General features: G+C 41.2%; 2 protein-coding genes across 6 annotated transcripts; both read left to right on the forward strand.

Moving 5' to 3' along the window:
• Positions 1–7,755: 7,755 nt before the first annotated feature.
• On the forward strand, positions 7,756–11,824 carry LOC308406807 (uncharacterized protein). 4 transcript variants are annotated; one of them, XM_080898035.1, is made up of 4 exons: positions 7,756–8,056; positions 8,357–8,443; positions 11,011–11,346; positions 11,573–11,824. In XM_080898035.1, exons 2-4 carry the CDS (start codon positions 8,368–8,370, stop codon positions 11,782–11,784), a joined length of 624 nt encoding a protein of 207 aa, XP_080754161.1. In that variant the 5' UTR covers positions 7,756–8,056; positions 8,357–8,367; the 3' UTR covers positions 11,785–11,824. The 4 variants fall into 4 exon arrangements, with proteins under 4 accessions (XP_080754161.1, XP_080754163.1, XP_080754162.1 ...); XM_080898037.1 differs by having other exon boundaries at positions 7,757–8,056; positions 8,357–9,559; XM_080898036.1 differs by having other exon boundaries at positions 7,757–9,559.
• A 6,057-nt stretch (positions 11,825–17,881) lies between these two features.
• LOC308406848 (uncharacterized protein) lies at positions 17,882–26,094 on the forward strand. 2 transcript variants are annotated; one of them, XM_080898111.1, is made up of 7 exons: positions 17,896–18,159; positions 19,095–19,436; positions 20,051–20,151; positions 22,325–22,493; positions 23,087–23,163; positions 23,370–23,454; positions 25,963–26,094. In XM_080898111.1, the coding sequence occupies exons 1-4, from the start codon at positions 18,090–18,092 to the stop codon at positions 22,355–22,357; spliced, it is 546 nt and encodes a 181-aa protein (XP_080754237.1). In that variant the 5' UTR covers positions 17,896–18,089; the 3' UTR covers positions 22,358–22,493; positions 23,087–23,163; positions 23,370–23,454; positions 25,963–26,094. The 2 variants fall into 2 exon arrangements, 1 of the variants encoding a protein (XP_080754237.1); XR_013973593.1 differs by having other exon boundaries at positions 17,882–18,159; positions 20,051–22,539.
• Positions 26,095–26,560: the final 466 nt, after the last annotated feature.

Raw genomic sequence — 26,560 nt, forward strand, 5'->3', positions numbered from 1 at the left:
ATGGACTAAAGTAAAACAGTATGTTGGATGTGCCATGCAATGCTCAATTACATGGGTGGGAGCTAGTGTGTTAGCGCAGTTAGCTCGTTAACGTGTTGGCCGTCTAGCCCCTCTGTATAGGGTAGCTCGTTAACGGAGATTTGCTGTGTTGTGGCGTTAAGGTTATTTCAACGAGATTAACCTGAAAGCACTAGTGGGAACACAACGAATATGACTGCACATTTACACTGACATCATCCTAGTGCAAAGACAAAAACAACAAGCACGCATGCTACAAACTTTAGCCGAGTCATTTAGACAGCTGTTAGCACAGGATTCTCCTTATGGAGACCTGATATGTTTAATATGCTGCTGAGAATATAGCCCAGAAGAAGCGGATAGTATAGCTTTTATTTTGGAAGGAGACATTTCTCTGTAATAAACTCTCTTTTCCAAAGATGAGTGATTCCTCAATCAGATACAGGGCTCGCAATATCGCTAGCCCGACGGCCCGGGGCTAGCGATTTTTTCAGTCGCGGTACCAAAATCTATCTCTGCCCTGCCTGTCGGGCTATTGTAGGAAGTAAAAATATATGTCAATGCTTTTGCATTCTTTCAGAAATGTAGCTGGGTAATTATGTCATTGGGTGAGCCACTGTCAATATGTGACATATTGAAATCGTGTTTGAATTTGCGCTTGTTTTTTTGCTTTCACTTTGCAATCGCAAACTGTGTATAGAGAGCGACAGCACTGATCTGTGAGTGATGATAATTTGTGCACCAATTCCTCTGACATCGTCTTATTAATCGTTAGCTTACTACGCAAACATGACAAGTGAAATCTCCCGCAGCTTAAAACTGCGGTCAAGTGAGCCCTCACTTACGAAGTCGCAGTCAAGCTAGCCGCCCCGCCAGCCGCACCGAAAATGTGGTTGCACTACTCTTACGTATATTACGGTATGGGTGAAGACCGGCTTAGAAACGCAGTGTTTTGTGTCCTGACACTATTTTACTTCACAATCCACTCCCATTTTTAGTGTATCTCCACTTTCCCCCCTGTGATCCACAGCCCAAATTACTGTATGATTCAGAGAAAATTAACAATAAAATTTACCCAATTTACTCAACTATACTTTTAATGTCCTCATCTTTGGCCTCAGATTACAGGAAAACTATAAGAGGTGACGCAGATATTTCACTGGATTCTGACTCTGGGTGACCCCCACTCTTCACCCTGTTATCCACAGCCCAAATTACTGTACGGATTTTTAGAAAATTGATAGTAAACTTTGCACAATTTACTGTACTATACTCTATATATTCTCATCTTTGAGCTCCGATTACAGGAAAACTATAAGAGGTGACACAGATATTTCACTGGATTATGAATCTAGGCTGTCGCCACTCTGCACCCTGTCATCCACAGCCAAAATTACTGTACGGTTTTTGAGAAAATTGATAGTAAAATCTTCCCATTTTGCTTTACTGTACTCTACATATTGACATCTTTGAGCTCAGATTACAGGAAAACTATAAGAGGTGACGCAGATATCTCACTGGATTATGACTCTAGGCTGTCGCCACTCTGCACCCTGTGATCCACAGAAAAAATTACTGTACGGTTTTTGAGAAAATTGATAGTAAACTTTGCACAATTTACTCTACTGTACTTTTAATATTCTCATCTTTGACCTCAGATTACAGGAAAACTGTAAGAGGTGACGCAGATATCTCACTGGATTATGACTCTGGGTGACCCCCACTCTGCACCCTGTGATCCACAGCCAAAATTACTGTACGGATTTCTGATGAAATTAAATCCTATTCCATTACCAAACAAAATGAGTTCATTGAAGTATTTGCTTAACTACAAGAAATGTCTTTCCACACACAATTTAAATTTTTCAAAATGTCATTCACACACCACCTCAAGTATCAACTTCAGTTTTAGACATTATTTATTCAGTGCTTAATCACAACAATAGTCAACTTAAGGCACTTACATAATAAGTTAAACCTTACAATAATACATACAGAGAAAAACCCAATAATCATATGACCCCCTATGAGCAACAGTGGGAAGGAAAAACTCCCTTTTAACAGGAAGAAACCTCCGGCAGAACCAGGCTCAGGGAGGGGCGGCCATCTGCCTCAACCGGTCAGGGTGAGAAATTACATTTCTCAGATTACTGATTTCTCATATTACTACTACACAGTTTAGATACACTCAACAAAAATATAAACGCAACACCTTTGTTACTGCTCCCATTCCCCATGGGATGGACGTAGAGACCGAAAATTCATTCCAGATACACAATATAACCATCCCTCCCAAACAGTGGTCACAAATCAGTCCAAATGTGTGGTAGTGGGCACATCTGCCATATTGAGATAATCCATCCCACCTCACAGGTGTGCCACATCAGGATGCTGATCTGACATCATGAGTAGTGCACAGGTGTACCTCAGACTGCCCACAACAAAAGGCCACCCTGGAATGTGCAGTTTTGTCTCACAGCAAAATGCCACAGATGCCACAAGCAATGAGGGAGCGTGTAACTGGCATGCTGACAGCAGGAATGTCAACCAGATCTGTCGCCCGTGCATTGAATGTTCATTTCTCAACCATAAGCCGTCTCCCCAGGCGTTTCAGAGAATATGGCAGCACATCCAACCGGCCTCACAACCGCAGACCTCGTGTAACCACACCAGCCCAGGACCTCCACATCCAGCAGGTTCACCTCCAAGATCGTCTGAGACCAGCCACCCAGACAGCTGCTGGAACAATTGGTTTGCACAACCAAACAATTTCTGCACAAACTGTCAGAAACCGTCTCAGGGAAGCTCAACTGCATGCCCGTCGTCCTCATCGGGGTCTTGACCTGACTCCAGCTCGTCGCCGTAACAGACTTGTGTGGGCAAATGCTCACATTCGATGGCGTCTGGCACGTTGGAGAGGTGTGCGCTTCACGGATGAATCATGGTTCACATTGTTCAGGGCAGATGGCAGCTGAGAATGTCCCAGTTCTTGCATGGCCAGCATACTCACCGGACATGTCACCCATTGAGCATGTTCGGGATGTGCTTGACCGGCGTATACGACAGCGTGTACCAGTTCCCACGAATATCCAACAACCTCGCACAGCCATTGAAGTGGAGTGGACCAACATTCCAAAGGCCACAATTGACAATCTGATAGACTCCATGCGACGATGTGTTGCACTGCATGAGGCAAATGGTGGTCACACCAGATACTGACCGGTTCTGGGTCCCCAGACCCCCAATAGCGCAAAAAACTGCACATTCCAGGGTGGCCTTTTGTTGTGGGCAGTCTGAGGTACACCTGTGCACTACTCATGATGTCAGATCAGCATCCTGATGTGGCACACCTGTGAGGTGGGATGGATTATCTCAATATGGCAGATATGCCCACTACCACACATTTGGACTGATTTGTGACCACTGTTTGGGAGGGATGGTTATATTGTGTATCTGGAATGAATTTTAGGTCTCTACGTCCATCCCATGGGGAATGGGAGCAGTAACAAAGGTGTTGCGTTTATATTTTTGTTGAGTGTATCTAAACTGTGTAGTAGTAATATGAGAAATCAGTAATCTGAGAAATGTAATTTCTCACCCTGACCGGTTGAGGCAGATGGCCGCCCCTCCCTGAGCCTGGTTCTGCCGGAGGTTTCTTCCTGTTAAAAGGGAGTTTTTCCTTCCCACTGTTGCTCATAGGGGGTCATATGATTATTGGGTTTTTCTCTGTATGTATTATTGTAAGGTTTAACTTATTATGTAAGTGCCTTAAGTTGACTATTGTTGTGATTAAGCACTGAATAAATAATGTCTAAAACTGAAGTTGATACTTGAGGTGGTGTGTGAATGACATTTTGAAAAATTTAAATTGTGTGTGGAAAGACATTTCTTGTAGTTAAGCAAATACTTCAATGAACTCATTTTGTTTGGTAATGGAATAGGATTTAATTTTATCAGAAATCCGTACAGTAATTTTGGCTGTGGATCACAGGGTGCAGAGTGGGGGTCACCCAGAGTCATAATCCAGTGAGATATCTGCGTCACCTCTTACAGTTTTCCTGTAATCTGAGGTCAAAGATGAGAATATTAAAAGTACAGTAGAGTAAATTGTGCAAAGTTTACTATCAATTTTCTCAAAAACCGTACAGTAATTTTTTCTGTGGATCACAGGGTGAAGAGTGGCGACAGCCTAGAGTCATAATCCAGTGAGATATCTGCGTCACCTCTTACAGTTTTCCTGTAATCTGAGCTCAAAGATGTCAATATATAAAGTACAGTACAGTAAATTGTGCAAAGTTTACTATCAATTTTCTCAAAATCCGTACAGTAATTTTGGCTGTGGATGACAGGGTGAAGAGTGGGGGTCACCCAGAGTCATAATCCAGTGAGATATCTGTGTCACCTCTTATAGTTTTCCTGTAATCGGAACTCAAAGATGTCAATATGTAGAGTACAGTAAAGCAAAATGGGAAGATTTTACTATCAATTTTCTCAAAAACTGTACAGTAATTTTGGCTGTGGATGACAGGGTGCAGAGTGGCGACAGCCTAGATTCATAATCCAGTGAAATATCTGCGTCACCTCTTACAGTTTTTCTGTAATCGGAACTCAAAGATGTCAATATGTAGAGTACAGTGAAGCAAAATGGGAAGATTTTACTATCAATTTTCTCAAAATCCATACAGTAATTTTTGCTGTGGATCACAGGGTGCAGAGTGGAGATGGCCTAGAGTCATAATCCAGTGAGATATCTGCGTCACCTCTTACAGTTTTCCTGTAATCTGAGCTCAATGATGAGAATATATAAAGTACAGTACAGTAAATTGTGCAAAGTTTACTATCAATTTTCTCAAAATCCGTACAGTAATTTGGGCTGTGGATCACAGGGTGAAGAGTGGGGGTCACCCAGAGTCATAATCCAGTGAGATATCTGTGTCACCTCTTATAGTTTTCCTGTAATCTGAGCTCAAAGATGAGAATATATAGAGTACAGTAGAGTAAATTGTGCAAAGTTTACTATCAATTTTCTCAAAAACCGTACAGTAATTTTGGCTGTGGATCACAGGGTGAAGAGTGGCGACAGCCTAGAGTCAGAATACAGTGAGATATCTGCGTCACCTCTTATAGTTTTCCTGTAATCTGAGGCCAAAGATGTCAATATGTAGAGTACAGTAAAGCAAAATGGGAAGATTTTGCTATGAATTTTCTCAAAATCCGTACAGTAATTTTTGCTGTGGATCACAGGGTGCAGAGTGGGGGTCACCCAGAGTCATAATCCAGTGAGATATCTGCGTCACCTCTTACAGTTTTCCTGTAATCTAAGCTCAAAGATGAGAATATATAGAGTACAGTAGAGTAAATTGTGCAAAGTTTACTATCAATTTTCTCAAAATCCGTACAGTAATTTTGGCTGTGGATCACAGGGTGAAGAGTGGAGACAGCCTAGATTCATAATCCAGTGAAATATCTGCGTCACCTCTTACAGTTTTCCTGTAATCGGAGCTCAAAGATGTCAATATGTGGAGTACAGTAAAGCAAAATGGGAAGATTTTACCATGAATTTTCTCAAAAACTGTACAGTAATTTTGGCTGTGGATGACAGGGTGAAGACTGGAGATGGCCTAGATTCATAATCCAGTGAAATATCTGCGTCACCTCTTACAGTTTTCCTGTAATCGGAGATCAAAGATGTCAATATGTAGAGTACAGTAAAGCAAAATGGGAAGATTTTACTATCAATTTTCTCAAAAACTGTACAGTAATTTTGGCTGTGGATCACAGCATGCAGAGTGGGGGTCACCCAGAGTCAGAATCCAGTGAGATATCTGCGTCACCTCTTTCAGTTTTCCTGTAATCTGAGGCCAAAGATGAGGACATTAAAAGTATAGTTGAGTAAATTGGGTAAATTTTATTGTTAATTTTCTCTGAATCATACAGTAATTTGGGCTGTGGATCACAGGGGTGAAAGTGGAGATTAACCAAAACTGGGAGTGGATTGTGAAGTAAAATAGTGTCAGGACAGAAAACACTGCGTTTCTAAACCAGTCGGCACCCATACCGTAATATGCGTAAGAGTAGTGCAACAACATTTTAGGTGCGGCTGGCGGGGCGGCTAGCTTGACTGCGACTTCGTAAGTGAGGGCTCACTTGACCGCAGTAGCTTAAACATGTGAGAGGTTGATCGCGCAGAGAATCGCTGAGCTTATGTGAGTGTGGCAGGATATATATTTCACTACGATGACCTGGATGACTGAGAACCTTCACAGACAGATATATATTTTAGTTCTGCTGAGCCAAATAAGACAGGTCAGGGTGAAGAAGTGACAGCCAAAGAAAAGCTTACCACAAAACGGAGAAGTTATGACAAATCAGACTATAAGGCAAAAAGAAAGTGCAGCTTTATGGTTTCATGGACAAAAGAATTTCTGTGGCTGCAATATGACGAGCTAAATAACCAGGGCTGCACATAAGTGGTCCGCAGGTGCGCATTCGCTGTCAAAATAAAAAACACGCACAAGGGTTAGGGTTAAATTTAAAAACTGTACTTTTGTGTTAAAATATATATTTATAATTTTAATAAATGACAAATTAAAAAGGCATGAACATTTTTTTTTGTATCGAAAAAATATCGAACCGTGACACCAAAGTATCGAACCGAACCGAACCGTGAATTTTGTGTATCGTTGCACCCCTAATATATATATATATATATATATATATATATATATACGTGTATATATATACGTGTATATATATACGTGTATATATATACGTGTATATATATACGTGTATATATATACGTGTATATATATACGTGTGTATATATATACGTATGTATATATATATATATATATATATATATATATATATATACGTGTGTATATATATATACGTGTGTATATATATATATATATATATATATATATATATATATATATATATATATATATATATATATATATATATATGTATATATATATATATATATATATATATATGTATATATGTATATATATATATATATACGTGTGTATATATATATGTATATATATATATATGTGTGTATATATATATATATATATATATATACACACGTGTATATATATATATATATACACACGTGTGTATATATATATATATACACACGTATATATATATATATATATATATATATATGTGTATATATATATACATATACGTATATGGATATACATATCCACCATCAGGCCGGGGTCTTTCTGTGTGGAGTTTGCATGTTCTCCCCGTGTTTGCGTGGGTTCTCTCCGGGTACTCCGGCTTCCTCCCACCGTCCAAAGACATGCAGCTTATGGGGATAGGTTAATTGGATAACTGGATAATTGGATCACTAGGTGTGAATGTGAATGGTTGTCTGTCCCTATGTGTTAGCCCTGCGACAGACTGGCGACCTGTCCAGGGTGTACCCCGCCTTTCGCCCTATGACAGCTGGGATAGGCTCCAGCGCCCCCCGCGACCCTGAAAAGGATAAGCGGAAGCGAATGGATGGATGGATGAAACTCTTCCCTGTCTATGTAAATTACATATTTTGGTAGAATTGTTTTTTGTTTTTTTTTTACTTATAAGTGATCCTCTTAGTGTGGTACCTTTCTGTAAGTGCTTTCTAGTTCGTTTTGTTTGTTTTGGGGGCGGCGTGTTTTATAACTAAAGTTTGAAGAGGAAAAAACAGCGGTTTGTTTACTTCCTATTCGAACGGGAACCGCCCACAGACTTCCTGAACCATTTCCGCGTGATTAGTTTAGCTTTTTATTGGGAAAAAAAAGAACGACATCAATCAGCTATTTAAACGAACCATGTTTACTTCAATGTAATTTCGGAACCTTAAAAATCTAAACGAATAAACAAATGTCGGTTAATGTATCTAGCAGAACTCTCGGCTCCTCCGCTGGTCTGGAAAACTCCAGAAAGTTCTGGAGCCGGTAAAGAAGCTTCACCGGATCCGGTGCGCTCATTCAGAGTAGTTTCCACCGTGGTCGTGTTGGCTGTACGTGGCTGAGAGCTCGTGAGTAACTGACGGAAAACCTTTAAAAGAGAAACGTTTACCGGCGTCTCTGTTTTTACTGACACATTGAACGTGACCGTCGATGTTTACCGTGTTATTCACCATTAATCTGTAAAGCGCTAACGTTTAAACGGGTTCACGGTACGAGCTGGTACAGCAACGTCACATCATTTTCTGCCGTAGTTTAAAACGACGGTAAACAAACGGATATTTCAGTAAATCTTTACTGTGTACGTAAACTAACTGGACTCCGTGACTTTAATCCTGCGTCTATTCCCTCCTCATTCTTTGCTGTTTTAGGTTAAGCGCAAATGGCTGTTGTAACGTTTTCGTGGCCCTGCTGGATTCTGATGCTCGTTGTCGTCGCCACCGCGTCCACTTTCGCCGGTGAGATTTCGCCTCGGCGCCGAACCGTGTTCTGTTATTCATAACATCACTGAACACTCCAAAACAAATCACCCCCGCTGACTGTGAAAACGTCATTTTGTGTGATTAAGTATTTGAAGCCTTTTATTGGTTAAAATTTTTTCCAAAATCTTAAAGTTGTGGCGACGTCAGGTCATCGTAGATGGCGCGTTGGTCGGAGGTTTGGGAGCTGTTGATTGGGAGAGTCGCGAGTTTAAACATGAAGACTTGAGATTGTTCCCTGCGGCGCTTACTTGTCAAACATTGAGCCACAAACAACGTTCCTGTCAAAAGGGAGAAGCTGCAATCAATTTTCTGCTAATAACTTTAATAGACATACAAAAAACGCCTTTCAAGAGTGCCAATATATAACATTTCTTTAATTTTGTTCAGATGTTTTTATAAGGTAAAAAAGACGCAGGCACAAATATGCTTGCAAACAGGGCCGCCTCCAGACATTTTCTTAGCCATATGGGGGCTCGCCCTAAGGCGACTATTGTTGTGATTTGGCGATATATAAATGAAATTGAACTGAATAAGAAAACCAGATAAGATTTTGAAATCCATAATAAAACCCTCTCTCTTGTGCTCCGTCTGCCATCGCTGTAACAAAACAAAAAACAAAACTGATCCATTGGAGTGAATAGAGATGACGCGACTGATGCATTGTAGTGTATCAAATCCTCCCACGGCCGAAAAAGTAGGCGGGCCGCCTCTTCAACGTCACACTGGATGCTCATATTCGCAGAATTCCAGTAAACTAGGTGCCACATGAGTTCTACTGACACGTCCAAATATCAAACTGCAATATTTACTTGGGGAGTTTACACTCCACTGATTAAAAAGGCATTTTTGAAATGTTTTTGGGAAATACATCACTTGAACCAACTCTGCAAAAGAGGAGCTCTGAGGAAAATGAGTGTTAGGGACACACTAAGTAGAAGAAAAATATTTTCATTTTGAAGGGTTTTTTGTTTTCTTTGGGTTTGTCAACCAAAAAACAAACAAACAAAAAACTGGTGCTCCAGAGCGGAAGGAGAGCAGACAGGAGGATGAGTACACCCCCCAGGACTTGGGATTTGGGCATTGAAGCCAATGGTGGGTGTGAAACATGAAGGTGTCATGGGTGAGTAGTAAGGGTTTTTTTGTAAAACAATGACATATTGTTAGCACTTATGCTCGTACTGTAACTTGTGTGTGATCTGCTGGCTCACTGAAAATGATTGTTGAATGAGGAGTTGTATAGACGAGTGTGGCAAGGCTTAATCTATTTTGTGTGTGTGGTAACCCGGATGAAGATGACGGTGTGAGTTTATACCCTTAACTCAAATTAATTTGTCCAGACAGAGAGAGCCAATAATAACTTGCTGCATTATTAACCAGAAGTGTGCTTACAGATGTTATAAGTGTATTTATGATGCACTTTTAAATAAAAACTAAACATACTGTATATATGATATATTATAATTAAAACATTGTTCATTAAGCTATAGTTAGTGTCACCTGTAGAAAATTACCTGTTTTTGCCATGTTTCAATTGTATTGCCATGTTTTCTTTTAGAATCTTTCCTCATTGAATGAAAAAATTGCATCCCACAGTCTGACACCCTGAACATCTTACAAGCTCGATGCAGGATCTATGTGTTTATATCTCAAGTGGGTGTCGAGTTGACGTTTGTGTACAAAAGTTGTCTATTAAAATGAAACTAGGGCTGCCACGATTAGTCGACTAGTCACGATTACGTTGACTATCAAAATCGTCGACGACTAATTTAATAGTCGTTTGCAGCTTTGTAAGATCCCAAAAGACGCTGGAATAAGTAGGATTTAAGAGTGTAATAACGGACTGAAACAGAAGATGGCAGCGCTGCATGTACAAGGATGCCAGCTGCCATTAAACCTCGAAGAAGAAGAAGAAGCTGTGTCCAGTATCCTAGCTGTGTCCAAATACAGGAACCACATCCTCCTGAGGCCGCATTACATCAATGCGACACGACGAAGGCTGTCCAATTTCGAAGACTCCGACAAATGCGGCCCAGAAATGGGTCCTTCATTTCTCCGGATTTGAAGGATGGGTCGGGTGTATCGTTCGTGGCCCAACCTATCCCAGAATTCATAGCGCAGCCCAGCCTATTCCAGTTTCGAACAATGGCGGCAGCTACTTAGTTTTAATATTACTTTTATTACTCTTTCTGCGTCACAAAACAAACTTTTAACATATTTTCAGGCGAGAATGTAGCTGTGTAAAGTTCAAATATCTGCTCGGTTTTTAAAGACATCACATATTTGCAAAAGCACTCCGACGTTTTCGGAGACATATTTTACCCACCAGCTCGATAGCTAGCCGGGGTGTTGTGATCAGAGTGCAGTAGATAATGTCTGACAGCAGTTTGAAGAGGAAATGGATTCTGTTCTGTTCTTCACTCATCACCTACCTGACAGCTGACACCTCACACCTGTTTCTCACCTGCAGGTCAGACAGCTGAACACAGAGGATGGAGGGAAGGGATTCATGTAATGTGTAAACTCTTCTCTGTTTCCTTTTTTAGTCCAGACGAAGACAGCTGAATCTGGAAAGGACGTCACTCTGCCATGTCAAGCTCCACACAACAACTTGATAGGTGTAAAGTGGCGCAAAGCTGACCTGGGGGAAGAATATGTCTATTTGAACCGCAGAGGGCAACCTCAGCCACAAGGGCAACATCCATCGTTTAAGAACTGGGTGGATCTGCAGGACAGACAGATGAAATATGGAGACCTGTCTTTGACCCTTAAGAATGTGACGAGGAGTAACACTGGAACATACGAGTGTCTTGTCTTCGAGGACGAAACAGTCTCGTGGAAATCACTTGGCAACATCAGCCTGACTGTTGTTGTTCTTCCAGGTGAGTGAGCAGAGTTGAGTGTGTGTGTGATCAGAGGTGAAGCTGCTTCCTGGTTGTTGATGTTTGTTTGTAAAGATGTTGTTGATGAGACTTTGTAGAAAGCAGCTGGTCTGAGTGATGTGATCAGAGTGCAGAAGATAATGTCTGACAGCAGTTTGATTCTGTTCTGTTCTTCACTCATCACCTACCTGACAGCTGACACCTCACACCTGTTTCTCACCTGCAGGTCAGACAGGAGGAGACACAGATGATGGAAGGAAGGAGGATGGATCTGTCGGACTCAAAGTTGGACTGACAGTTTGTACTTTGTTGCTCTTTGCAGTCATTGCTGGGATAATTTATAAATTCGTTACATGCAAGGAGAAGAATTCTCATGACCTTCCTGCTGATCAAGATGTTTGTCTGAAGCAAACCATTTTTTCCTTTAACTCCGTGTAACGGAAAGAGACGGAGACAGATTTTTTTTTTTTTCCATGAATACATGAACTGCACTCTGGGTTTGGACCCCTGAACATCAGACAAACCAGAGTTTCCCACAGCGTCATCCTGTCATTAAGATGATGACCACAGCAGCAGGATGGACACATCTCAGAGTTCCTGTAACTTCAACTTTTAGAGTGGATAAAACACATGATCAACAGGTCGTGGCGAGAGCTTCACTTTCCTGGTATAATTATAAACTGTATAAATGAAGGACTTGGACACGGTGACACCAACCTTTGGCTAGACTCCACATTTTAAAGCCTCCATGTGTGGGTTGATAAGTTTATCTCCAGCATCCAGGTGGATGTTAAAAAAATCACCCCTGTAGAGTTTGTATAAAGTAAGAAACTGTCAACAGAGAATGAACCTGTTTCTATACCTGTGCAAAGGTGGACATTTGAACATGTATTTATTTATGGAGATATCTAATCATGAAATCTGTTGTGCAGTATTTAAGATGCTAAAAACATGCTAATATATGGAATTTGTTTTTTTTAATCAAATTATTTGTTTTTACATGTTGTCTAATTGTGTTAATGATTGAAGTAAATATTTGTTTTTTTTCTGATGTATTTGTCGTTTTTTTTTGTTTTTTTTTAAATGTCAGAGTCTGTGTGATGCTATATAGCCATAAGTGTGACCATTTAATGTGAACTCTGCTGGTTCAGTCTCTCACAGCAGACAGGCTTTAATTTTGAGGATGGATGAAGGAGACACGGTAGAGAAGGAGGCAGGTTTTCTTTGAATCCTCCTGTCAAGTCAGACTTTCTAATGTCCTATATCGTACAATTGATATCGGATCTCTAATCTACACAAGTGTGGGTGTTTACAGACACTGAAGTCTGTTAGGTAAGAGTTAATTATTTTTGTAATAAAATATACTAATCTGAATGAGGACAGAGGCAGCGATCACTGGATTTATCAGCTAAAAATTGTTTCTGTGACTCTATTACAGGATGTTACTGTTGTTCATGAGGGTTTACCCCATCCTGAACCCTGTACAATCACCATATGTATTTTTTATATATTTATTTAATTGTTCTAGTCTAATCAGGGAACAAAGAAAATAATCATTCTAACTGACACATAAAAACTTTATGACATTCTTACTCAAAAAGTCCATTTTGGCTTTGTCCATAATCCAGAGTTATTGTTGATAACTTGAAAATGTAAGCTAGGTAGGTACTGATTGCATGGATAAACGTCTTTTTGAATTTCTGGCTTTGTTGTTGTACTTGTGAGCACCAGGAATCCTTATATCACAGCTCCATTGATGATTGTTTAATTTAAATAATTGTGGAACAGATAACCCAACCTGCTCTCTCTATCTAAAGGGCCAGAGTTGCAGCACCTGAAGACCATTACCCTCTAGTACTCCTCTTACCAAACTTTAAAACTTAATTCTCTCAAAAGGGGATGTGCAAATATCAAGGGTGTAGAGCTATCGGAATGTGTCCTGTACATTAGATGGAAGAGTTCTACTGAAACATATCCACAGGTAGAAAGGATTTTCCGTGTCGTTCATTCGTACAGGCAGGAATGATTTCCTGTGTCGTTCAGTGGTGCTTTTCGGTAATCTCAGTCTCTCACTGAACGTGCTCCTGTGACTGGCCAGCATGTCATTGAGTGGGTGGGAGGTATTGTCCACTATTGTCCTTACCTTGGACAACATCCACCTCTCTGTCTCTACGTTAAGAGAGTCCAGCTCCTGACAACTTTCTGGCCTTGTGGGTCAGTCTATTGAGTTTCTTTTCATCTGCAAATCTCAACCTGCTGCCCCAGCATGCAACAGCAAAGAGGATGCCACTGGCCACAACAGATTCATAGAAAATCCTGGGCACTGTCCGACAGATGTTAAAAGAGCCCAGCTGCCTCGGAGAAAAAAGCCGACTCTCGCTCTTCCCGTGGAGTGCAGTGGTGTTTTTAACCCATTTTATTGATGTGAGTAAAGAAAACATAAAACACAATGCATAGTTTATTTTGACTGTTATATGTTAACCTAATTTTTTATTTTTAAGAGTGTGGCCATGATAAAAAAATATCCAGCACTGGTTTATTTTTCACAACCTTTTCACAGCTAAAAAAGGGGTTGATTGACCTTGGATGACCTCTAGAAACTTATATTAGTATCTTTAAAATGATAGAGGCACAAACAAAAACTTTTGCAGCACAAACGTTTGACAGCGTTATCAGGAAACGTCTGAAGATGACAGGTCTCTGTGCAGTGGCTGAAGTCTGTGGTGTAGACTGTGAATGACAAAGGGAAGAGGACAGTCCCTTGTGGTACCCCTGTTTTGCTGATCGCCTTGTTAGACACAAAATGTTGAAGATGCACATATTGTGATCTTTCTGTCAGTAATCAACAATCCAGGACACGAGAGAGGCATCCAGATGTGTAGGTGGATGTCCTCAACTCCAAGGCAGTGCTGGTAAGCGAACTGAGGGGATCCCAGTTTGGCCTCACTATCCGGTCTTTAAATCTGATGTCATTAGCCGTGTCTGAGCCCAAACTCTGGTGCAGGTCCCAAAGTCAAACGAGAAATGCGGCATCACTGAGAGTTGAAAAACTCTAATTTCAACTCTCTAAATAATGTCTAAATGATTTCATCTGTATTAAAATGATCAGTGTTGCTGCTTTACCAGGTGTAACAATTAAGTTTAACATCCAGGCATCCATGAAAACAGAATTTATTAAATGTAACGGAGTTAGAAGTTAGAAGGAAGTTAGCTCACTAGTTTCCACCTAAATATAATATAGCATGTCCTGACTGAGAGATTTCTGAAACAAATTGAGACGTACAGCTCTGCTATCACTTCCGACATAAATGAAGAAAAGAAACTAAACAGCAGTGACGTTTGTAGAGTTACTGAAGTTTGGCTGGTATATAATGATGTGCTACGTGATCTCTAGCGACACAGCTATGTTAGCATAATATAAACAGTGAAGCTGGATGATAAACACTAACTTTTTTCCACTCAATGAAAGTTAACGCTAGGCTTCCCGATGGTGGGTAACCTGATCCTGGGAGATCCTGGGGGCGAATGGGATGTGGTGTCTTTGGTACAGGAACAATGCAAAATGTCTTGGACAGCACTGGGACCTTCTGTAGACTCACGCTCATTATGAAGAGTTTATCAAAGAAAGGGATAGGTGGGAAAGAGGTGCAATGACATTCACAGGAGGCCATAGTGCAATGTGGAGAGAGGGACAAAGAGTGTGCAGGCTTACTACAGCTAAATCAGTGGGGATGTGCTCTATTGGGTAACAATGGAAAGTCTGAGTTGGGGCAATAGAGTCAGTGCAGAAGGTTATGTAATCACCGATACACTTAGTGAGCGCATTGATGTCCTAAGTAAGAGGGTGCTGGGAGGTTTGCGTCTCTCTGCTGTCTGTCTGCATCCTGCTATACAGACTGTAAGTTTACAAACTGTCATGGTCCTGGGTCGGTTACCCAGCGCTTTTAGTTTGTTATCATTTTCTAGTTTATTATGATGATGATGATGATTATTGTTTGAGTTCTATGTGTTATGTTTGGTCTGCCTCTGAGTCTGCGTCTGTGTCTCTGTCTATGGTGTCACCCCAACTGTTTGTGAATCTGTCTGTTTAGTTCTGTGTCTTGTTTGGTTCCCTGTGTCTGAGTTTCCTGTTTTATTGTGAAGGTCTCTGTCTGATGTGAGTGTGTTCTGTTTACGTTTCCCCTGTCCCGTCAGCTCTGATTCCTCCCAGCTGTGTTGCCCTCCTGTCTCTCATCCCCTGATTACTGGTGTGTGTATTTAAGCCCTGTGTGTTCTCCTGCCTGTTGCTGGTTCGTCTGTGTTCCTCCGTGTCAGTCTGCGTTTACCCTGTGTTCAACGGTGTTCTGTTCCTTGGCTGCGTCTCATCCCTTTGTCGTATGCTTCCAGGTCTGTTATTTTAGTTCTCCCAGTTTAGGTGTCTTCAGTTATTTGTCATGCCCCACTGCTTGTCTGCCACTACACCTTTGTAAATAAACCTCATTAGCATCTCATCCACTGCTTGCATCTTGGGTCCTTCTTCCAACTCCACACGGCTCGCCTCGGCAGCCGTGACACAAACCATATATGCAACATAAACAAGTCATTACCTGTACTGTTATGTAGCTAGGCTATTTTTATTTTTATTTTTTTTAAACGTAGCCTTCAAAAAGCTGGATCAATTTTGGATAGTTGTGTCCATGAGTTTTAGAGTTTTTATTGCAACCAAAATTTGTTATAGCCTACATGAGCATTTTAGTTAAGAGTAGTGCAATACTATAGATTTGGATTATAGAACAATGATTCCAAGTAAATACAGTTTCAGTATTGCAGATACTGATATTTTTAACCCATTAGGGGAGCTTACGTTAGGGAGAGCAGTTATATGGAATGTAAATGTATCTGTCTTTAATGCACTTTGGGTCAACTTTCTCTGTTTAAATCTCATACAGGCTATAAATCAAATAGACATGTTAGTCAACACAAAAAAGGTTCAAACATTTGTCATAGTAAAGTTTGAAGTATATATTTTCATTTAAAAACATAACACAATTCAATGGGCTACATACTGATTTTAAAGGATAGAAAAAAAGTATTGCTCTTGATAGTATCGATCCAGTACTTTTTCAATTTTATTTATATAGCAAAAAATCACCACAGCAGTTGCCTCAGTGCATTTCATATCATAAGGTAAAGAAGCTAGAGCAACAAAGAGAAAACAAAGTCCCATCAATCAGTCGAGAAGTAAAAGGAATGCTTTGCACAACACATTATAGCTGCAGTGATACATAGACAGCACATGATGAATATCCTCCTTTGAGTTGGAATATTTACAATTACTGTTATTTATTCTACATAAAAACATCCAGAGAACTACATCAGAGTCCGTTTATTCAAATCAACTCCACAACAGAGGTGACGAGGACAATGTAAATGAGACCCACCAAGAAACAATCGAGCTCTGATTCAGAGGTGATGCTCTGTGATGACATGAGACCACAGAGTATCTCATGTCACCACATCATTATTCTTATACAGTGGGGCAAAAAAGTATTTAGTCAGCCACCGATTGTGCAAGTTCCCCCACTTAAAATAATGACAGAGGTCAGTAATTTGCACCAGAGGTACACTTCAACTGTGAGAGACAGAATGTGAAAAAAAAAAATCCATGAATTCACATGGTAGGATTTGTAAAGAATTTATTGGTAAATTAGGGTGGAAAATAAGTATAAGTAATAATAAGTAATAGCAGTTTTTTACATGGGCAACATGGGCAGTTGCCCAGAGTGGCATCGTGGTGGGGGCCAACAAACACAAAAACGCCACACATCATGATATACACTTATAATTTGCACCGATGTGTTTTGTAAATTCTATCACAAACATATACGCGAAAAGTGAGCGTGAGGGTCCTCGGTGCACCTGCTTGCTGCTGCTGCTGTGCTGAAGTCTCATACACAACCTGTGCAATATATTTGTGTAACGTGATGTAATGTAACGTTGTAAATCCAAGCCAGGAGAACGTCAAAGCCAACAGCTGCTCAGTTTCTTCTTTAAAAAAGAAGAGGAGAAAGGAGCAAAAGATACAGGTAAGCAGATGTGTCACTGGATAATGGCAGGTATTATGTATGACATGCATCCTGAAACAAGATAACATTTATTGGTAGGGATAGTGAAAATTTCTGTTTATCTTTGTTAGCTACTTGGCTATGATACTGAACAGACAGAGAGTAGACGCTGATGTGGCTTATTGGATCTTTTGGACTGTGTTCAGCATAATAATATTATTTCATTAATTGGAATAGATGTATTGTTGATTTGTCTGCTATTCTCAACAAATTAAAAGGACTGTTTGTTAGCCGTCTGCATACTCTCTCTCTCTCTCCCTTGATAGATAGATAGATGTTCTCCCGGGGCACCAAACAGCCTAGGACCGCCTCTGCAGAGAGCACAGTGATGACTGACCAATCCCAGACATGCACGTGTACTTTCAACCAATATTTATTCACAGGTAGTATAAGTTGATAGAGGTCCTCCTGCTGATTGGTTTAAGTGTAAGTATGCGGAACTTGTGAAGATCCAGTTTTCACCGGTTTTCAGTGGACCCATCGACATTAAGGACGACGCACGGAGGATAGACGCAGGGAAGTTTTTTTTCCACTTTTTAGTAATAGTATTTTCTTTTAAACTTATTTATCGCGGGGGATCTATCGCATATAAAATATAAAACGTTTTATTGTCGAAGAAGAAAGACTCACAACAACGCCATGAGTGCTGGGACATATTTGGGTCTCTGCTTGAGTTTACTGGTCATCCACGTCTCGTTGGGCTCTGCAGGTAAGGCTGAGCAGGTTTTAAATGCTGCTGTTTTGTAATGATTTGTGAAGTTACAGAAACTCACAGATAAATAAGTTCACATTCTGTAAATATGTCGATGGGTGTGTTGGTGACCGGACAGGTTTAACGTCAAAAGTAAAGCTGGACTGAACCGATTAGAAACGTATGCAAATCTGAGGAGTAAACTCAGGCTTTAAAACGTATCAAACTGTTCTCCTAAAATTAGTGGAAAAGGAAACGTCTAGAAAAAATAACTATAGACCGGTCCCCACATGTGGTAACAGGTAAAATCCGCAAAGTTACCCGTGGCTCAACACACGATCACTAAACACTATGTACATTGTTTACAGTCCTGTTTCTAATGTCACTGGTTCAGTGGACAGCTCCTGACGGCGAGTCACGGAAAACGTTTAGAGTCTGTGGCTGTTCCTGTGTAAAACACAGCTATTGGGCCTAAAAATGTGAATAGTAGGATCTCAGTCTAAATGACATGATCCACTGAGACCTGTGCGGTGTCACCTCAAAGAGAGATTTATTGGTTAGTGAGGAATTTTGGGATTCTAATTCAGAGTTTTAAATGGGAGGTAGATGACTATTCTGGAAATGCGTTTTGGTCACAGGGTAAGCACATCCTGTCTCTTAACCCTGCACTGAAGCCTTATACACACTGGAAGTGATCCCCAACAACATGGTGACTTACACCACACACGGTGAACAATATTTGGTTGTGCAGTGCTGGCAACATAAAGTGGGCATTTTTCAGTACAAGTACATTAGAGGGTCATCAGATGTCTGCTTAAAAGTGATTTACAGCGAGCGAATCACTTCTAGTGTTAAAGTTTGGCTCAGTAGTTTGGTGGGTGGTTCTGAACAGAAGCAGATTGGCTGCTGTGAAGGTGATGAGTCCTCACTCTGTTTTCTTTTCTTTTCCTCAGCTTCAGACCAGCAGATCTTACGACATCCTGGGATGAGTGTCAATCTGACATTTCAGGTTCCCACTGACACCACATCTGTATGGCTAAAAAGACTTGAAAAATATAAAAACAATGATAAATATATCTCCTACTGCCAAGACTCAACACCAACACGTCCCAGTGACCAGGAGGAGTCAATCAAGGGTCGGGTGGAGGGGATGGACTGTAGCAATATCAGCGGCACAGTCTCTGTAACATTGAAGAACCTGACCAGCAACGACAGTGGGACATACGAGCTTCAAGGGGTGGACCATAGTGGAAGATACTTTAATAAAACGGTCTGCCTCAACGTTACTGACCCAGGTGAGACAGGCTTATTCACAACATTACCTCCCCTGGGTATACCACCGGGTGGGTGTAGTACAAAGCTAAATGGTACAATAAATCTAGAAACACCCCTACTTTCATTTCTTGAAATATATTTTGAAGGGGACTTGTATCTCTTTCTCCTTTTTTGCCAGAGTAAAGTAATTGGACAAGCAAAATATTTTCTGTAACTGAAAAATAGAATATTGTTTAAAAATGGCAGATGATATACAGAGACAAAACTACAAACCTGACTGAATGCCGTGTTTAAATAAAAAGCACTATGTAAATGAAAGTCTTTTCCATAATTTGAAATGATTCAAATGGATAATACATGGTGGGGAATATCAGAATATCATCGTATCAGTGAAAGCAGCATGGGTTATTTTGGGGTTCAGTGTCTTGCTCAAGAATATTTTGACATATATCCGAGAGGGATTAAATCACGACCTGACGTACTCTACCTTCTGAGCCACAGCTGGTCTGAGTGATGTGATCAGAGTGCAGTAGATAATGTCTGACAGCAGTTTGAAGAGGAAATGGATTCTGTTCTGTTCTTCACTCATCACCTACCTGACAGCTGACACCTCACACCTGTTTCTCACCTGCAGGTCAGTCAGGAGGAGACACAGAGGATGGAGGGAAGGAGGATGGAGGGAAGGAGGATGGAGGGAAGAAGGATGGAGCCAGTAGAGAACATCCTGGGCTGGCAGTCAGTCTGTTTTGTTTTGGTGTGGTTGTGTGTGGTTGTGTATGTGCGCCAGTTGCTATAAAGTGGCTTATAAATTGCTGTAAAAAGAATTCACCCTTTTCTCCTCCTTCTAATAATGAATCTGACTGAGAAACAAAGCAAATAACATTAATAATCTGCAAATAATTCAGTGGTCTAACAATTCTAAGTGAGACCACAAACGCAAAGCTCAAATTCTACACAAACCTTTCCACTGCAGTAAAGTGGAGGGGGTTTTGAGCATAAAGCATAAAGGTCCCTGACAGATAGTTACTACAGCTTCTTCCCAGTCTGATGACTGGTGACAAGTCTAGAGTCACCAGTCATCTTTTACCTTATGTCATAAATTGACATAGGCCAATAAGTCCCCCCACCCATCACCCCCAACCCAAATTTGGTCTTGATGCAATTTGAAAGAATACATTGGCAGATGAGGAAGGCAAGCCGAACCCCGCCTGGGAGTTCAGTGAATGGGGAAATAGAAGCACGTGTTGCCATCTAGGAGATCGGCGGTTGGAGAATACAAGCACGTGTCGCCATCTAGGAGGTCGGCGGTTGGAGAATACAAGCATGTGTCGCCATCTAGGAGGTCGGCGGTTGGAGAATACAAGCACGTATCGCCATCTAGGAGGTCGGCGGTTGGAGAATACAAGCATGTGTCGCCATCTAGGAGGTCGGCGGTTGGAGAATACAAGCATGTGTCGTCATCTAGGAGGTCGGCGGTTGGAGAATACAAGCATGTGTCGCCATCTAGGAGGTCGGCGGTTGGAGAATACAAGCACGTATCGCCATCTAGGAGGTCGGCGGTTGGAGAATACAAGCACGTGTCGCCATCTAGGAGGTCGGCGGTTGGAGAATACAAGCATGTGTCGCCATCTAGGAGGTCGGCGGTTGGAGAATACAAGCACGTGTCGCCATCTAGGAGGTCGGCGGTTGGAGAATACAAGCACGTATCGCCATCTAGGAGGTCGGCGGTTGGAGAATACAAGCACGTGTCGCCATCTAGGAGGTCGGCGGTTGGAGAATACAAGCACGTGTCGCCATCTAGGAGGTCGGCGGTTGGAGAATACAAGCACGTGTCGCCATCTAGGAGGTCGGCGGTTGGAGAATACAAGCACGTGTCGCCATCTAGGAGGTCGGCGGTTGGAGAATACAAGCACGTATCGCCATCTAGGAGGTCGGCGGTTGGAGAATACAAGCATGTGTCGCCATCTAGGAGGTCGGCGGTTGGAGAATACAAGCATGTGTCGCCATCTAGGAGGTCGGCGGTTGGAGAATACAAGCACGTATCGCCATCTAGGAGGTCGGCGGTTGGAGAATACAAGCACGTATCGCCATCTAGGAGGTCGGCAGATGGGAAATGCAACACGCCACCGTCTGGGAAATTTACGCCACACGACAATAAAAGAGCAAGGAATGCAGCGACATGCTGTTTATTTTCCACTACTGCAAAACTAAAATAAATATCTATTTTAAATACGTTGTGTATTTGACATCTGTAGTCGTATGAGCATGGTGGGTCATGATCTAAACAAAAGAATATGCAGCAAAAAGTGATTTGGGTCACTCTTATACCAAAAAAATCAAGGTAGCCAGCGTACCCTGCCTGGAACATGGCTACCAGGGTCCTAACCTGTAGCCAAGCCTGGAGAGAGGCTCAAGGGCGATGATCAGTTGGCCCAGCCGGGCTCAAGCTGAAGAAGCTATATGGGTCAATTCTTCTGTGAGACACTACTTTTGGATTTGTGGATCGGGCAGAGGTCCTGGTGCTCTGATGCACACATCTGCGGTGATGTGGATCGATGAGCGTCTTTCATAGAGGAGCTGGGCTCTCCCTTAGAGATGGGGTGAGGAGCTTGGTCAATTGAGAGTAAAGTTGCCGCTCCTTCACATAAAAAGGAGCCCATTAAGGTTTTTCCAGCCTTGTTCAACCAGAAGGAGGCCTCGGGTTTGACAGAGGAGATTGTGTATCATGACTAGATTGCGAGTGACTGTGTGTCCCGCATATGATCTGGAAGAAGTGGCTAGATGCAACCACTCAAATGTGTAATTTCATCTAGACTTAAAACATGAACTGTGTGTGTGCAGTGGTTTATGCTTGCTAGTAAACAATGTTTGGAAAAGAAAAGTGTAAAACTACCTGTTTGTTTTTCAGTCTCTTTCAGATCCGACAACATCTAGAACATGAAATCATGACAGTGAAGTTTGTATGTAGTTAAATCCTAGAACCTCAACAGGGCTAAAATAATGAAACGGGTTTCCTGAGGACGTGGGCTTCCATGCAAACCATGACACCAGATGGGCCAGGTCAACTTGGAGTGCAGGTACACCGCCTAGAGCCACCTAACAGCTGAAAGCATAATTTAGCAGGCAAGACAAGTGTAAGACTTTATAATCGTATTAAATCTGTGTAAGGAGGGGTCACATAACATGTTCCTTTTCCTTCCAATAACAGTAAGGCAGTATGTACCTTTACTAGTTTTACCTAAATGCAAATGCTTAGCCTTACTAAAGATCAGGTACGTGCAGGGGGGGGGGATGGGCTTAAGCACTTGCCCCTTTCCTGATGGATGCCCCAAGTGCCCTTTTCTTGAGGCAAATGGTTTTTTTTATGTGTGTGTGCATGTAGAGTCCTGCCTGTGCCCTCAACAATAATATTTAACTATTACTATAACTATCAGATGGACAGCAAGTGGAGATGATACATGAGACGAGGAGATGAAAGGAGGAAGAGAGGCAATGAGTGATTCACAAGCAGAGCCTAGTTTATTTCTCACAGTTGGTGACACTGCTTGGAACCATTAGGCAACAAGCCTTATGGTTCCAAGCAGTGTCACCAGTCTTTGGATTTTATTATTATGTCATAAGACTTGTTTAATCAGCTACCATCTTTCCTATGGACTCTTTAATGCCTCAGATCAACACAGCCCTGTCCTCCAGCACCATCAGCAGCAGCAGCAGCAACCCCTCAACAGCAACATTGCACCCCATCAGGTAAAACATAAACTGCGTTTGCTTTGCATTGTTCCCACCTGATGACAGTGATATAGTATGATATGATTCCATATTAGATTCTTGATAAATGTGTGTTGTTGTTCTCCAGCCTGGATCTGTGCCCCTTTTTAACTTTAAGCATCAACCCTTTTAAACATTTCTGCATGGCCCTGCTAAAGATATGTGTTCTCCTGCTCTTTCTGCAGACTAGCTGGTGTCACAGGAGTGAAGAGGCCTCACCTTTGTGTCTTGAGAAATCAACAAGAGTCATCAGCGCCTCAAAGTTTAATGGTGCGTTGTTGTGTATTTGAATCACTAAATAAGCCACACACAGAGCACTAACTAGGCTCCACCCATAAATATGCTGCAGCATACTATACTGCAATACCTGGATAATGTATGATATTAGGGGTGTCCAGATTCATAGGCTGCATCCTCCTGAGGACCCGGCCCACGTAGACCGCGAAGGCCGGGTCCTCAGGAGGATGCAGCCTAGGGTAGGCCAGAAGTGAGCGGCTGTGAAACTGGACGGTCTAGCCTTCAGATTTGCATCACCAGCTGTCTTGGCTGAGTTTAATAAACTCGGCCGTCTGCTCATTTCTGTCTAAAATATAACAGGATACTGGCATAATTCTCGATCATCTCACATTTCTGATAATCAGTTTTCCATTTGACTTTTATTCAGCTGTGTGAAAACTTTAATCTCAGCCAAACCGATTTACTCACAAACAAATAAAACACTGAAAAAAGCCAAATTAACATTTTTAAGTTCTCTAAGTGACTTATATCATGTTTAACCTGAGTAGCGAAAGACAGCGGGGGGGTTCACTGTTATTGCCCCGGCTAGCTGTCGAGCTGGTTGCTAACAGACGTCTCCGAAAATGTCGCAGCACTTCTGAAAATATGTGATGTCTTGATAAGCCGAGCAGATATTTGAAGTTTACACAGCTACATTCTTGCCTAAAAATATCTTAAAAGTTTATTTTGTGACTCAGAAAGAGTAATTGGAGTAATATTAAAACTTAGTAGCTGCTGACATTGGCGGAAACTGGAATTAGCTGGGCCGTGCTAGGAATTCTGGAATATGGTGGGCCACCAAGGACACACCCGACCCATCCTTCAAATTGGAGGAAAAGGAGTATGCATTTGTCAGAGTCTACGAATTTGGACTGAATTGTACATAATAATATCACGGATGATAAATTAAATAGATTTTAAGTAGATGCTTGTGCATTCTTAAAGTCTTATAGGTTGAATTGAACTTTGTGATCAGTTCAGAGCCTCCCAGTCAGTGCTGTTCTCCATGCCTGTCTGACTGTACATGATGTTATTAGCACAAACACTTTAAAGGGGATCAGTTAGGACTTCAGCAATAATACAGACAGCAATCTAGTTAGCAATAAAACAGTTTTATTTGGAATTAATTTAAAAAACAAACAAACATCTCTGTCCTATTTTTTTGTGTCATACAGGAAAGAAGCAGCAGCAACAGGAGATGGATATCTCTAACAAGTTGATTTGTTCACATTTTCACATCTTAATTTTTAAGTGAAATGTGCATTTTGAGTTTATACACTATATGCATATAAGGTGACAGTTTCCTTTTGCATAATTTTTGTGTGGTGCGTTTTTTCTATGTCTTAACAAAAGGGGGAACAAAGGTGCTTAATTTAACCTAGACCTGACCCTGAAAAAGGCGTATGAACCCTGTGAGTAATTGTAATTTCATTACAGAAGATAGGTCCATTTAGAGTACCCGTAGTATCAGATTTGATCAAAAAATCGGAATTGAGCATTAAGACCTGCAGTGTGAACGTAGCCTTAGAGTAGGTTAGTTGTTTTGTTTGCTCTCAGTTTGACAGCCCTATTAAAGATTAATATCAGTTTGTACATGCTTCAGATAGCTTTTCTTCAAATTCTTTAATTCTCGCTTTTGCAACTTTTTGCTTTTGCGTTACTCACAACAGCAACTCCACCTCATTGTTTGTCCATTTAAAAAAACTTGGTGGTTTTCCTCAACCGTTTGCCGCAACGTTTCAGAGAGCCGGAAAGTAAATAAACAGCAGATAGAAATGAGGCAGGTCGAATCTTCTTGCGTTTCACGCATGCGCAGTACTGGAACGTAAGAGTTTTCGTCTGTTTCAATGTTGACGCACAAATCTGTCAAAACAACTGAAAACGCTAGTGTGGATGTGGAGCGTTTTCAGATGAAAACAGTTTTCAAATCTGTCCGGGCTAGTGTGGATGTAGCTTTAGAGGGGCAATGACAGACAAGGTCTCAATATTTAATCTGTTTCTGAGAAGCAATTAGAGAAAACTTTAAAGAGCTCATGTGAGATGGGTGGCTTCTAAAAATAAATGACAGGCCTTCTTTTTGTCTTATATTTCATTCTGTTTATTCATCCTTCTGTGGGTCAATAATTTCGAATTTGTCCTTTTTTTCTTTTTTTTTTAACACTTGATAAGGTGCCTGTTTAAATGAATTCACTCATCTCCCTTCATGGACTACACTTGAATAACATTGCACTCTACCTTATCTAACCAGCATATTAAGAGGCTGAGACACCCTGTGTTCAAAGGGCAGGTTCTTCCTCTGCTTCTCGTGCTTCAGCTCCGCACACCTGGGTTCATTAACTCACATACTGGTAAAGCTCTGATCAGTTGCCCACTACTTATGATGGAGGAGGGATTTCATCAGATGCTGCATTATTAGGCTCAGAAACAGTTATGGAAGTCGGCTCTTTCAGTCTAAAACTTTGCATGCTTCGGCTCATTCACCTCATCTTACCCTCTCTGCAGGAAATTGGGACCCACTGAGAGAGAGAATTCCTGTGGACCTGCCTGAACTGAAGCTTTGGATTCACTAACTGGAAATCCTTCTGTTGTCACATTCTGTTGTTACTTCACTGTAAATAAACGCACTGAACTTAATCCTGCAAGTCTGTGTTATGAGTCCAGTCAGTCCATTAGTTATGACCGTGTGGGGGAATTCCTCATCTGATTTCAATGTCTTGGTCTAAATCCCCAAATACATCAACAAGAAAGAGATTAGTAACATTCAATTCAGTTTTATTTATGTATTTATTGTATTTAGCACCAAATGACAACATTTACCTCAAGGCACTCACAACCATTTTAAAAAACTCTGTGGACTTTAATATATCTTAATGTAGCGATTAAAGAAGTTGGTAAGTAGACATGAATCCACATAAAACACCGCTCAGGATGTCGCATCAGAAATAAATGCAGTGTAAAATTATGATAATGAAAAACATTTTCCAGGCTCATGTTGGACCCCTTGTCATCACACAGCATGTTATAAAAAAGTGGCTACTCAAGAGTTTAACTCTTTAATTTGCCAAGCTATGTTTGTGACATTTAATTACTCTATTTGTGA

This window comes from Rhamphochromis sp. 'chilingali' (genome assembly GCF_963969265.1).
Source record: "Rhamphochromis sp. 'chilingali' genome assembly, chromosome: 1".
NCBI classification, from domain to species: domain Eukaryota; kingdom Metazoa; phylum Chordata; class Actinopteri; order Cichliformes; family Cichlidae; genus Rhamphochromis; species Rhamphochromis sp. 'chilingali'.